The sequence below is a fragment of the Populus euphratica genome, unplaced genomic scaffold (assembly GCF_000495115.2).
Source record: "Populus euphratica unplaced genomic scaffold, PopEup_1.0 scaffold494.1, whole genome shotgun sequence".
Taxonomy (NCBI): domain Eukaryota; kingdom Viridiplantae; phylum Streptophyta; class Magnoliopsida; order Malpighiales; family Salicaceae; genus Populus; species Populus euphratica.
The window spans coordinates 14,173-28,256 of NW_011500372.1; the positions used below are offsets into that span (position 1 = coordinate 14,173).

A 14,084-nucleotide genomic window follows, 5' to 3' on the forward strand; every position below is an offset into this window, starting at 1 on the left:
AAATGATTTCTTCAATAGTAAGATTATTTTGGTTATATTTATGAAGTAATGAAACCCCACCCTTTAATTAAAAATAACTATATTTACTTTAAACAGAAATTTAAACCTTCAAAAAATGAGAAGAAATTCCCCCAATTCTCATTTTCTATTCAAATTATTTGTCATTTGGATCTATTTATGGTATTTTAACTATAATACCCAACATGGGTAATCCTATCCTTATTAGAAGATACAAAGTAAAATTAGTATTTTTTTTGTAGCAAAAAGCAAAAGTTCAAAACTTGTTATAATAGAATAGCTTCAGCAATACCAGAAGGCTTAAATTATAAACCTAAATCCTCAATTTAAATTTCTAACCTGAAGATCTCATGTTTCTACTCTTCTTGTCTTAACAAAATCTAAAGAAAAGTATTTTAAAATTATGAAACAACTCTTACAAAGCATAAAAAATGATGATTCCTCTCTATCTTTATCATCCTCGGGTTCCATTGTCAGCTTAGCTGATGACAATGAAGATGATTGTTATGGAATTCTTTCTTCTATACAAAAATCATAAGCACTCACTTTTCTATAAAATAATATTTTTCTAGACCTAGAAATATTCTAGCCTATTTTCAAAATTTGCAGGCTCAACTCTTCCTATTGGCATAAGTTGTTAAACCAACAAAATTTCATTTCAACTTTTTTAAAAGTTGATTCTTTACTTATAAGAATAACAAACAATATTCAGTGCAGCAGACAAACTTTTTTAATTTTTCAAGAGACAAATCATTTGCTTCTTGAAATCTTTAAAAAGTCAGTCTAAACCTTGTCAATATAAAAAGCCTCCTCCTCCTAAGCTTTGGAGGCAGAACTACGTAGACAAGTTTATATATAAAAGGCATAAAATACTTTTTTTTGTAATTTCTTGTAACATTTTGTATAGTATTATCCTGTAAACATATTTATATTTTTAAATTCAAATCACAAAACTTATATTACTTTTATTTCTATATAAATTTAAGAAAGATTCTTTTAAATTTTATATCTACACAAATATATATTAGAGATAAACACAAAGATAGAAGATATACTTGCTTTAAAATAAAATAAAAAATTATAAATAAATTTTTTATGTGAATAAAAAAATAAATCTAGAAATGACAAGATGCTATAACAAAATTTACCCTCATCCACTACAACCTATAATTCTTCATTAAAAAAATAATAATGTTCCTTTCCTTTTCAAATTCTCAGGATATTTCCAAGGTAGGAACGAACACAATTAACCCAGCAAACAAAGTTAAGTACCCTTTAATTTTTGGATTGGTGAGGGAGACGAGATGAATCCCCCTCGGTGATTTGACAAAAAGATAGGTCCCGCACGCGACAAATCACCTTGAATTTGCCAGTTCACTACCTTAACAATTGTCTATAAAGTTTCCATGGCCACATAGAGAGACAAATCTGAAGCACGACACCACAGATACCTTTGGCTCAAACTTTTGGACAATGGGACTAACTTTAGCTTTGTAAAGGATCCAAGAGGGCCTACGAAGGCTCAAGTTCAACCACTCAGGCTTTAATGTCACGTGTACACCACATGTTATATTATCAACTGCACTTGTCTTTACTACGATGGAATGTAAAAAACGTTGGTTTCTTTTCCTTCCTTTAACGTATATCATGTATTGGTAGAGAAATCAGTCCACGGCAGTAGACTTCTGAATCTGAACAGGCGTCTTATGGGAGGAACCATGGCGAGCTGGCTAGTAAGTCAGCGCAATGATAATTTCTTGCTGCCAAGAGAATTAGTACCATGATGAGATGGTATGCCACAAAAAGATAGAATAATCAGGTTGGCTGGAAATAGGATACCACGAGTAACACACCAGGTAAAGCTAGCTTCCTCAGAGTCAGGCTCTGTCTCCTCCCCAAGCCCTTGGGCGATGATAATACCAATCAAGCTAATTAACAGTAATGTTTAACCTCATTTTTTGGTTCCTCAAAGCGCTAATGTAAAATTATTGTTTTTCAACCAAGAAGAAGATGATAATGATGATGATGATAATAATAATAATAATAATAAAGTTGAGGGGTCATGATTTTTAAAAAAGCCCTTCATTTCAAGACCATCACAACAAAATTATAACCCAAAATAGAATTATATTCTTTGCATGTCTAAACTCCAACTTGGATCATGACACGTCCACTTGTAACATTTTTTAGGTTCGGTTTATAATTTAACCCAACCACATTTGGATTCAATATATAAGCTGAATCTAACAACACCTAGATTTAGTGTACAAGGATTCAATGTATAAGCTGAATTTAATAACATCTAGATAAGAATCTGACTCCTCTTAAATTTAACGTGCAAGTCGAACCCACATACACCTAGGTTCGGTATATAACTAAAAAGTAATTTCACTTTAAACCTCCTCTACTCTAAGCTTAAGCTACTGATCATGATATTCATAACATCTCATCAATTATGAACAAAGAATCCATACTTATATTAATGAAATGTAATGACACGAACAATACTATAATAATATTATTGTACTATTATAAAATTACATGTTTACCCCTTACTTGGTGTATTAAGCAAATCAAGACATGTAATAAAAAAAGAAGATTGAGCACACAGAAAAAATATTTGAAACCTTATGCTCTCAAACATAAACATATTTCTTTTCTTTTTCCCTTATATTTACATTCTCTTTTACATCTTTTTTTTATTTTTTATTTTTATAAAAGCTCATTAATATTTGATCTTCAAAAAATTCTCTAACAACACCCCTCAAGTATCTTCAAGAAACTTTGTGCAGGTATTTATTTAATAAAAAATTTACAATTACTGAAGATATTCTTTAAAAAAAATCAATACACTCTGGAAATAAAAATCATAAAATATATTGTGAATGATTAAAAGGATCTTCAAAAATAATTCTTCCAGAATATTCCATTCCCTGTAATTCTTATAGCATTATCAAAAGTACAGTGCTATAAATGTCATATTTTCTTTTTCTTTTTCAATGGTCACTCCCAGATCAAGAGAATTTTCTTGACCACAACCTTTGGAATAAAAATTACTAGATGAATGAATGCAATGTAAATGTAATTATTATCAATGATCAGGTTGGAATGTTAAACACGAGCTCTCAACAATGATTTAATTAGGAAACTAGGATAAACACGTTGAATATGGCCAGCAACCCCTTGTATACTTTCTTTGAAACATGATTATAAATAAATTTGAATGGTATTAGTACCTGATTTCAGCAAGACCATAAAATACACCAAGACATTCACGAGAGAGGATCGCATATAAATAACGGCATACAGGCCCTAGAACCAGCATCTTTTCTATGCCCACGAAGACAATCTACTGCTTGCTAAGCTGAACCATCAAACTAATGCCTTACCTCAAAATTGCTCCTCTGTCTCTCTCTTAAAAACTGAATCCGTATTGTTTTTCTTTTGGCAAGCTTGGAGAACGAATTTCCAGTATCCACCATAGATGTGGTCGGCAAGGATAAACCGATATTCAGAAGAAGGGAACAAGGCAGAGGAGATGCTGAGGAATGCGTGTAAAGAACATTGTGAAGCCAGAGGCCATAGTGCTTGTACCGAGATGGTGGTCTAATATAGGTCCTTCAGAGATATATAGCTAACAGAAGTGGCCGACTAGCTGTCGCCGACAGTGATACCAACCAGAATAAAGTGAGTTAAGGGAATTGAACTGCTTTTTATTTATTTTGTTCAATTTGGAGAAGAAATTCCCATTTTTTATTATTTAAGATTTAGTGACTCCTGATGCATGTTCAGGGACTTAAATTTCAGGATAAACACTAAATCTTGACACAGATAGTATTAGGTAATTACCAGAATTAAATTTGAAGTTGGAGGGAAGATGGAAGGGCAAACATCAACTGTCAAGTGTCAACCTGAATTGAGAAGTTACTGAGTTGCCTTGCAACAATAATATTTAAAAAAATGTATACTAAAAGAATGAATTGAAAACAGAACAGGTTCTAGTAAGCAAATCAATGCTTTTATTTGGCTAATAATGAAATTCAGAGTTTGTAAACTTCTTCCTATCTATTACAGGGAAAGTTTGATTAGCATTTTATCAATGGGCACATATAAAAAGTTAAACCTTATCTCTCATACAAAGAGAAAAGCCACCCCGAAAGCAAGAGATATGTCATGAAGCTTTTGAGCGCGGTTCTTGTGCTGGCAATTCTTTTCTTATTAACAATGACTTCTGCTTCACCATCTCCCACGGTCATCATCATCGGAGCTGGAATGTCAGGTTTGTTCAGTATTATATTAGTATTTATGAAGCAGGTAAAGAGCAGATGTCAAGATCCATACTTTTTTATACGATGGTAGATTAGTCATTGTGTGTGAAAGAAACAAGTATGTCCATATTTTTCTCTTCCATTATTTGAAGCTTAACTTGATAGTCCATCACGATTTAAATGATTTTGTATACTCTTCAGGGATTTTAGCGGCAAAGACACTGCATGATTCTGGAATTCAAGATATATTGATTTTAGAAGCAAACAGCAAGATTGGTGGTCGGATTCATAGCGTTCAATTTAGAGGACACACTGTTGAGTTGGGTGCAAATTGGGTTATTGGTGGGGGACCCAGGTCCAATCACTTGTATGAAATTGCTAGCAAACTCAACCTTAAGACCTACTTGTCAGATTATGGAAATATCTCGGCAAACATATATAAACAAGAGTAAAGAGTCTCTTTCAATTTCCTTTCATGATACAGTGACAAAAACCATTGCGCAGTATGTATAATCCATCATTGTTTTGTTTCTCTCTATGATCTCCACAGGGGTGGATTATACCCCAAGCATATAGTCAGCGCAGCATTAGAAGTTGCTGAAACAAGGGATCAATTCTGCACGAGCTTTTCCACTAGACTATCTGCACCAGGTCACGATCGTGATGATGTGTCAATACTGGTATCGCAGCGCCTCTTCAAAAAGTAAGGAAACACAAATCTCTTGTTATTGTATAATGAGCTTCCAAACGTTGATCAACTGGATACAAATATTAACAGAGAACTTGGTACATAGGGTGCCGACAACTCCTCTTGACATGGTTATAGACTATTTCTACAACGATTATGAAGATGCAGAACCTCCAAGAGTGACAAGTTTAAAGAACACTATTCCTCGCTATGAGTTTTTAGACTTTGGGGATCAAACATATTTCTTGGCTGATTCAAGAGGCTTTGAGAGTATACTTATTTACATTGCCAAGCAGTTTCTCTCCCACAAACATGAAGTAATAAGGGATCAGAGGCTCAAGTTAAACAAGGTATCATCATGTGGTGCCACTGGTTTAGAATCTTAAACGAAAGTCTTCTAAGAAAATAATGGAATGGTTTTTTTTTTTTTTTTTAAGATAAGGCCATACTGTCCGTCCATCTCAGTTACCTTGTACATGATGGATGTGTAATTGGCATGCACAGCGACCTGGCAAATGAAAATTAGAATGTGCCACCCTCCAAACATTACAATAAGCTGCCTAAAACAACAGAATCACTATCTTGTTTCTCAAAACCATGGTCCATAGACCACAAGCCATTAATCATAGCAATCCATGTTCATGCAATACAGGTGGTTAGAGAGATCAATTATTCTAAGAGTGGAGTCCAAGTAAAAACTGAAGATGGTTCTGTGTACCAAGCCAAATATGTGATTGTCTCTGTGAGCGTTGGGGTGCTTCAAAGTGACCTCATTGTGTTCAAGCCACACTTACCTGTTAGTTCTTTCACACCTCCCTTTCCTCTCCCCCATTCTTTTCATTCATTAAACAGGTTCTCTTAAACTTGAAGCAGCAATGGAAGACACAGGCAATATATGAATTCGATATGGCTGTATACACCAAGATATTCCTGAGATTCCCTTACAAGTTTTGGCCCTCTGGACCCGAGACAGAATTCTTCCTCTATGCCCACGAAAAACGTGGATACTACCCGATATGGCAGGTGCACATTCAAACAATTAAGCTGGCAGCATGTGTTCTTGCAGATTATTAATTGCCTGTAAACCAGTATAGCCTGTCACTGAACTATGACTTCCTAAATCATTTTTTTGCAACTACAGCACTTGGAGACTGAAATGCCAGGATCAAACATTTTATTTGTAACAGTAACAGATGAAGAAGCAAAGAGGATAGAGCAGCAACCGGATATTAAAATCCAAGAGGAGATCATGGATGTGCTGAAAAAAATGTTTGGTAACGACATCCCAGAACCAGAAGAAATTCTTATTCCTAGATGGTGGTCCAACAGGTTCTTCAAGGGTAGCTTCTCAAATTGGCCTATTGGATATAGTCAACGAAGACACATGCAACTAAAGGTGAGAAAAACACAAAATATAAATAATGATTCATGTTTAATTTCGCTGGTTTTTGTGTGAATTCTATCAATGCAGTTGATGAGGTAGATGCAACAATCAAAATCCGGTAGTGGGTATCATATTTTGCTTCCAGAATGAAAAAGCACACTGAGTTCAGGGCAAGGACAGAAGTCAGAACAATAACCTTAGTTACTTTGTAAAATGTAGGAACCTGTTGGTCGAATTTATTTTTGTGGGGAGCACACGTATTCTAGATACTTGGGATATGCTGATGCTGCATATTTTGCAGGTTCTTTCCCTCTCTCTTGTGTACGAGACTGCTTTCAAACACACACAAACTAGCACATAGAGGCTTGGAAATTGGAATGTACTGTTAAGAAGATTAAAGTTTCATCCTCGCTGAAGAAATTGTGTTATATTATTTAAAATAGGTATCGAGACTGCAAATCATTTAATCAAGTGCCTTAAACATGAAAAATATTGCAATGGCTATGATCGGCATTCAACAATAGAAAGATTACACAACGAAGATCCTTATGATCCTGATGCATGAAGGTTAGGCTCACTCTCTGGAAAATCGCATTGGTTATGTAAGAATAAGCATGATTTTTACCAATAAAGGTTTCTGTTGTTGTCTAAGCAGGTTAAAATTCAGATGTCATGGACTGCCATATTACAGCATCAAATGATCATCCTCTGTCTGAATTTGGAATATTGATGTACTGTTTACTTAGTAGCAACATGTTACTAAATTAAACTGCATCCATTGGGACAATATTAAGCTACTGATGAGTTTCATTATATCATGTCTTGCTACATTTATATTCTCTCAATATTTGATGTACTTGAGGAGACAGTGGATACATTCCAGCTGCATCAGCTCAGCTTAGGGCAAATTATGTATAACATTTTCATGGCTTGTTTTTGCTTTACATTATACTATCTGTTTGAAAGATCGATGTGTTTTGCTCCAGGTGGTTAAGAACTAGTGGTAGTAAATCCTCCTCGACTTTGTTCTCCGCTTGCCTTGTTTCGTGTAAAGTAATCAGGTGGACTAGAACAAGTAAACTAGCCTTCATCCAGGAGTTCATTTCGGCCAAGTGACGGCGCTCAGTGCTCTGCCCACTAAGTCAAGGAAGCTGTAATCTTGTTTTTGGATTTTCTAAAACATATACTAGGAAACAAAAAATTTAAAATTAAAATATTTATAGAACTATTTAAAGTTTATATAAAAATTATCTGAAAATTAAATATTTTTTTTAATAATTACTTTAAAATTAAATTATTATAAATCATAAATTATTTAAATATCTTATCTTTAACAATAATTTACATGAACCATTAATAAAAAATCTTTTAAACTCTTCTGGAAAGGATTGTTATACTTTTAATTACTAGCTATTTTCTTTTATGTTTTTATAGTTATTTTATAACTTACGTAGTTTCTATACTAAAAACAAAAGACATAGCATTTTATTTATAGAAAAACCTGAAAACATTACAAATTATAACATATTAATTCACCCCTGAATAAAATGACATGTATTATTTCAAAATAATTTTATAAATTTATCCAATTCAGTCCCTATTTGATTTTTATAGGTCTAAAATTGTAATTCCCTGTATAAATTACATTCTAGTGTTGAATTTCTAAAAATTATTTATATTTAAGTCACACTTGATTAATCATCCCATTTTAATTTTTGACCAGTAATTCTTATACGTATGAACCATTTAGTTTTCTAATAAGTTGGTCCAAATATAAATTATAATTATGAATAAAATATGATTAAATAAACTAAATCAATTAATTTATTATCAATTTAACAATTAATTGATCTATATTTGAAGATTAAGCACAATGACTAGCAACCTATCATAATCCTCTAAATATTAAAAAAATCATAAAAGATTTGACTTAACATTTTAATGATTCCTTTTTTAATAAGGGTGATTGTGCTAGATTTTAATCTAATCCTAAAGATTCACATCTTACAACAATTAAAAGAATCTTAAAGCACCTTGAGTCTAGATTATTCTTCAAATATTGATTGGACAGGGGTGTTGTTATATTAGTTATAACTTGATAGCATGGCTAAGTAAGAAAAAGAATTTAATTTCATTGTCCACTACAAAACTAAGTATACTGTAACAAGTAATTACTGCACATAATTTTTTGAATTGAAAAAATTCTAGATAATATGGTTTCTCTTAATATGCTGTAATTATTTATTATGATATTAGTATCTCTAAAAATCTTATACAATATTCAAGAACCAAATATATAGATATAATACATCACTTGATTAGAGACATGTTGAAATCAAAAATTGTGTCATTGGAATATATAAACACCAAACATCAATTAGTTGACTTATTCATAAAACCTTTAGATGATTTAAAATTTAAGTTTCTTAAGAAAGTGATTAGTGCTTGTAACATGTCTTAATTCTTAACAAAGATAAAATTTATAAATAAAAAAATATGTATAGAATTTTTTTTGTTTTTATATGTTTTTCATACAAATGAGATTGTTAACACTAATGTGCAAAAGCAAACCTTATAAATATACCTAATTTATACCTTTAAATGTCATGAAATTTTATTTTGTTGGAATTGAGATAAATCTTATTTGGTATGGTCTTCACTTTTTAAACACTATTCTTTTGAAAAACAGAATAAAGATATTATTTTAAACATTACGAGAAATTCAAGTTATTTTATAAATTGTTAATAAAGATAAAATTAATTTAGATGCATGTATGCTACACAATTAAAGAAAAGTCATGTATCTTAAAATGGTTAAAAGTTAATTGAATCTAATATACAAGTTATTAGGACAATCCTCCTGATATGTTTACAAGAAAAGGCTAAGTGTTCACATCATTATGAGAATATACAAATATTTTAGTATGTATTTATTCTACTTTTTAATTTCTTAAAAAAAATCAATTACTTACTATGAAAATAGAAAAGAAATTACATAATAAAAATGATAGAGTTCATCAAATCTTATATTAAAAATGAAAAATTTATATATCTAAATCCTAATATAAATTTTAACTTTAAAATTATGCTCATGCTTTGCTATTATCTTATAGCCACACACATAATAATCAACCATATCCTATACACACTTAATGTCAAACATGCAAAACATCACAACAATATAAATTAATAAGAAATCAAGATTAATTATTATGAGTTCTTTAAAATTTCAAAAACTAACATTTAAGCCACTTTTAAATAAAACCTTTTAGATGACCAAATCTCTTGGATTATTTTTCAATTCATCAATTTTTAAATGTCAATTAACCTAATTTTTAGTTAATAAAGATCTCAACCATAATAAATGCAGGATTTTACATTTCTATATTTTCTAAAAACATGTTCACAAGTATTCATTCATGCAATAATCCTAAATTTCACCTAATTATAAATAAATTAAACTCACGTATCCTTAATTAACATAAAAATTGCATAATCAGAAAAATTTACAAATCCTCCAAACTTTCAAATTTCAACTCCTCCAAACTTTCAATTTTGGTTGGCCACTTAGAAATTTAGAAATCTATAAATTACATTAATTTTCCTTATATTTGTTACTTTTCACATCATTCCCACGTCAAACTACCCAAGGATTAACCAAAACAACACTTTTTAATTCCAATATAGAAATTTTACATGCTAACATTTTTTTTCAAATACTATAATCCATAATTAAATAGATTAAAAAAATCCAACCCTTATTATAATCAAAACTAAGCATACAATCATCACAATAATACAAAAAAAAAAACCAAAGCAATTTAAATCAAAGTCAATTTTCAAAAATCCCTTAATTTTCAAAACTAACAGCTTTTTATTTATAATAGAACCTCATAATTCACCAAAACTCCTTCAATTTGCTTAATAAACATATCATTATATAACAAATTAACAAAGAACCATTCAAATTATTATTTTAGAAAATCAAGCATAAACCCTAACTACTACTCACTTCCTAACATAATTAAAAGAAATAATGCAAATGATTCATAAAAGAATATCATCCCAATGAGTATCATCCCAATTTTCCATGTCTTTTGAACTCATTTTCAAGTATCATCACTCCTTTCTCAATCTTACAAACTTTCTCTCTCTAGCTTCTCAATCAAAAAGTCTTATTAAACACACTATTTAAAGTTAAAATCTTATGTTAGAGTCACTAATTAACTTCATGGGAGTCAAACTTAGCGAAGAAAAGAAGAAATGAGAAGATTTTAAGATAAATTCCTAAGTCTCTTCTTCTTTCGAGCATCGGCCAAATTTAATGAAAAGGGAAGGGGGACTTTTCTTTTTATTTATAGTTTTGCCACTCTTTTATTACCCATAGGTTATTTTGGTAAATTCATCAATCATTAGTATTTTCAAGTATAATTATATCATTTATTTTCTCTAGAGTTTTACACTAGTTTATAAGAATTTACAACAAATAAAAATATTTCTCTTTTAATTTATTCTTTCCTGATCAAGATTTTACGATATTTATCACAAGGTTTATATTCTTCCATCCTTATAAAATTTCATCAAGGAAATTTAAATTCATACTTACATTTGAAAACAAGCGTTGGTGCTTTTTCAATCTTTTGTTTTATTTTGAAGCTTCACCCTATTATTCTCACTAAAGGAATCATTTACTTCATAAGCTCTTCTTACTTAAATCTATATTCTTCTTATAATAAATTTTAAATGTTAATTTTTTATTATTCTCAATTTATACTTGGGGTGAGATTTAAAACAAATCAAATTCTATTTTCTAAAATAATGATATCATTAAGTACATCATAACTCTTAAACCATTTAGATGGTCATGTCAACCAATCTGAAACGAATCCAACTTCAATTGATAATTTTTTAAGAATTATATGAAGTAATTTTAAGCTTTATCTCATTAATCAATGATAAAAACAATTATAAAAATCATCTTAGTCGTTAATACCTTCCTATTCTCAAGGTGTAGTCAACAAGGTGCATTGATAGATACAAAGTTTTAATTTTTAACTTATGGTAATGTTAAGATAACTATTGATTTTATTCTTGTACTTGATAACTCTTTCTTAACCCATCGATAAAATATATTAAACTCATTTGTTATGGAACAAATTACACTTAACATATTGCCTATAAAATTATCAATGACATGTGATTAAATAATAAAATAATCTTTAAAAGTAGATTGATTTAAGTCAAAATCTAAATGAATATTTTTTTAAAAAAATAGATCAAGTAAATCAAAGCCTAGCGAACATGACTAATTTCTTTAAGCACAATTTAAGTGTCACGAAGTACTAGTTGCGATCAAATTTATTTATTGTATATATGAGTTACCCTTACCCTAATTAATATTAAATCCAATCATAATGGATCCATCACATTAAATTGTTAATATGCCTCAAAACTTGGAATAATAAAAATTGAGTCTAATTCTTCAATCGAATGAAGTAAACCTTTGTAGTAAATAACAAGTCATGGCATTTAGAGCTAGATGAACTTACAATTTATGCATTTCTTTATATTCACTGTATACAATGTTGTATGTAAAATTGTTGATATACATATGCCAAAACTTACAAACTAACTAGAGAAAATCTTATACAATATATATTTATCACACATATAATATTCAAGTAGTCTACTAAATCACAACTATAAGCTATGATACTAATTGTAATACCTTATAATTGATAAACTCTGATACTAATTATAATACCTTATAATTTATAATACATCTTTGTTCATTCACACAATCTTATACGTGTAAAATAAGGGTAATTTTTTTAATAAAAAAAAGGCTCACCAAAAATCAATTCTATCAAAACATAATTATACAAAGTCATATAATAAATAACAAGATTATAACATATCTAACATACAAAATCATTCACAGTATAGGAAAATTCACCTTTGTTTACAATCCACTTCATAACTTGTTTGTTTTCTCAAGCTTATTCATCAACCAATAGTCTAACATTTTTATTATGCATATTAAATTATTTCCATAATGAATATCTTAAAATCTCATCATTATATGTTCAATCATTCATTTCAAATCATCCCCCCTTGTTTTTTAAGTTAATTACCTTCCTAAATTGTTTTTGATACCTGTAACTCGTGGTTTATGTCAATTTTACATTTATTAATTCATTTCTATATTTATGGCTTTTATCTTAAGATAACCTTTTCCATTTACCTAATTTTATACCATTAACTTAGCTTTAATTTCCTTAACCCAACTCCATAATTATGGCTTTTTATTTAAGATTATCATATTCATTAATTATGGCTTTTGATTTAAGATTATCATATTCATTAATCAAGTCGTATAAGTCAATTATGTTTTAATTTGGTAATGGATTCATTAATCCACCTCAATAATCATAGTTCCAACTTTATTCTCACTATGGATCTACTAGTCCAAAACAATGGTCATAAGGATTTATTAATCTAAATCATACCTCGTGCTTTCATTAAATCTTGAAATTCATCAATCCCAAAACAAAGTTTATATTTAAGGCCTTAACACTGACTATATGATTAGTACTTAAAAGTGTATTTTTATCAAAGTTTTATATTATCATTTTGCACTTAAAGTATCAATAATTCATTAATTAAAACTGTTTTATAATAATATATCTAATAATATAAGATACCTTTAATTTATGGTAAATGTTCATTTTAAATACAGGCCTATCACATAAATGAAAGGATTGATTGATGAATTTAAGAATTGAAATTGAAAGGATAAAGAGATAGCCAAACTTAGAAAAGAGATGTCGGTGCAATCCAAACCAGAACACTGTTCGGTAATTGGGTCATATCTAGAGCTATAGATCTCATATTTAGGTCTACTTTATATGGATGGAAAAGTAAGATATAGACCTACAACTTTCATAGGGAGGCCAAGATCTAAAAATGTCATTTTCAAGTTCAAATTATAGCGCTTTATGAGCGGAGTCAGGAGATAAATCGAGGTGAAAAGAACCTTCTTCCTAGCTGAGGCAAGAAAGAATCGAGCAGAAGGTCTGGCTGTGCGCGAAGAAGGACTTCGGCCATTAGTGAAACTGCTTTCACGAGATGAGCATTTAAGCAGTTAGAGATGCAGTTCCATCAGTTCCGTAAAGATTGGAGGGCCTTTCCCCTTGCGCCTGGTCGTTATTGCCTTGGCCTGGCTCCTTCAAAATAAGGTGGCTAAGACAAACAAGACTCGCTTGGCTGACTCGCTAGCCCTTATGGAATGAATACTCAGCCCCTCTAGTACACATGCTATTATACCGGAGCACAGAGTCGTTTGTCATCGAGAGATTGGACATCCCAGCCACAGAGCTCCACAACTATCAAAGGAATCTCCCCTGCCAGAAAGGAGTCCCATAGTTGATTGAGAGTTTCGAGAATCTTCGATTGACTATCTTCAGCTCCTTAACTTATCAGTCGTTCTTTCCTACCGTAAGTCAATAGAGCTACCTTCTCACCCAAAGATTAAGAGTCGAGCTGGAGTTGGGCACTTCCCCACGGAACTTGGAAGGAGAGGTTGAGAGTCTATTCGTGATTCACTATCTCCACTTGTCAATTGACTTAGTCCACTGGAACAAAGAAATTGCATTAGTCACCGTTGTGACCTAGACACGACGTTAGAGCGAGTTCGGGAGCGCTCCCTTTCTCCGTGACTCAAGTG

At 30.8% G+C, this 14,084-nt stretch overlaps 1 protein-coding gene across 4 annotated transcripts; it reads left to right on the forward strand.

The window, feature by feature from the left end:
* Positions 1-3,251: 3,251 nt before the first annotated feature.
* On the forward strand, positions 3,252-7,323 carry LOC105114147 (polyamine oxidase-like). Of its 4 annotated transcripts, XM_011010599.1 has the most exons (11): positions 3,254-3,705; positions 4,093-4,297; positions 4,488-4,734; positions 4,837-4,989; positions 5,081-5,324; positions 5,627-5,770; positions 5,848-5,997; positions 6,116-6,370; positions 6,578-6,659; positions 6,802-6,925; positions 7,014-7,323. In XM_011010599.1, the coding sequence occupies exons 2-10, from the start codon at positions 4,192-4,194 to the stop codon at positions 6,921-6,923; spliced, it is 1,503 nt and encodes a 500-aa protein (XP_011008901.1). In that variant the 5' UTR covers positions 3,254-3,705; positions 4,093-4,191; the 3' UTR covers positions 6,924-6,925; positions 7,014-7,323. The 4 variants fall into 4 exon arrangements, 2 of the variants coding, with proteins under 2 accessions (XP_011008902.1, XP_011008901.1); XM_011010600.1 differs by lacking the exon at positions 5,627-5,770 and having other exon boundaries at positions 3,252-3,705; positions 5,827-5,997; XR_840074.1 differs by lacking the exon at positions 7,014-7,323 and having other exon boundaries at positions 3,253-3,705; positions 6,446-6,659; positions 6,802-6,818.
* The last annotated feature ends 6,761 nt before the right edge of the window (positions 7,324-14,084 follow it).

Bases quoted from the DNA above. Each gene is read 5' to 3' on its own strand.
- LOC105114147 (XM_011010599.1), top strand. From the start codon at position 4,192: ATGAAGCTTTTGAGCGCGGTTCTTGTGCTGGCAATTCTTTTCTTATTA. The intron at 4,735-4,836 runs GTAAAGAGTCTC...TGATCTCCACAG, and splicing joins GCAAACATATATAAACAAGA to GGGTGGATTATACCCCAAGC. The intron at 6,660-6,801 runs GTTCTTTCCCTC...TATTTAAAATAG, and splicing joins TGATGCTGCATATTTTGCAG to GTATCGAGACTGCAAATCAT.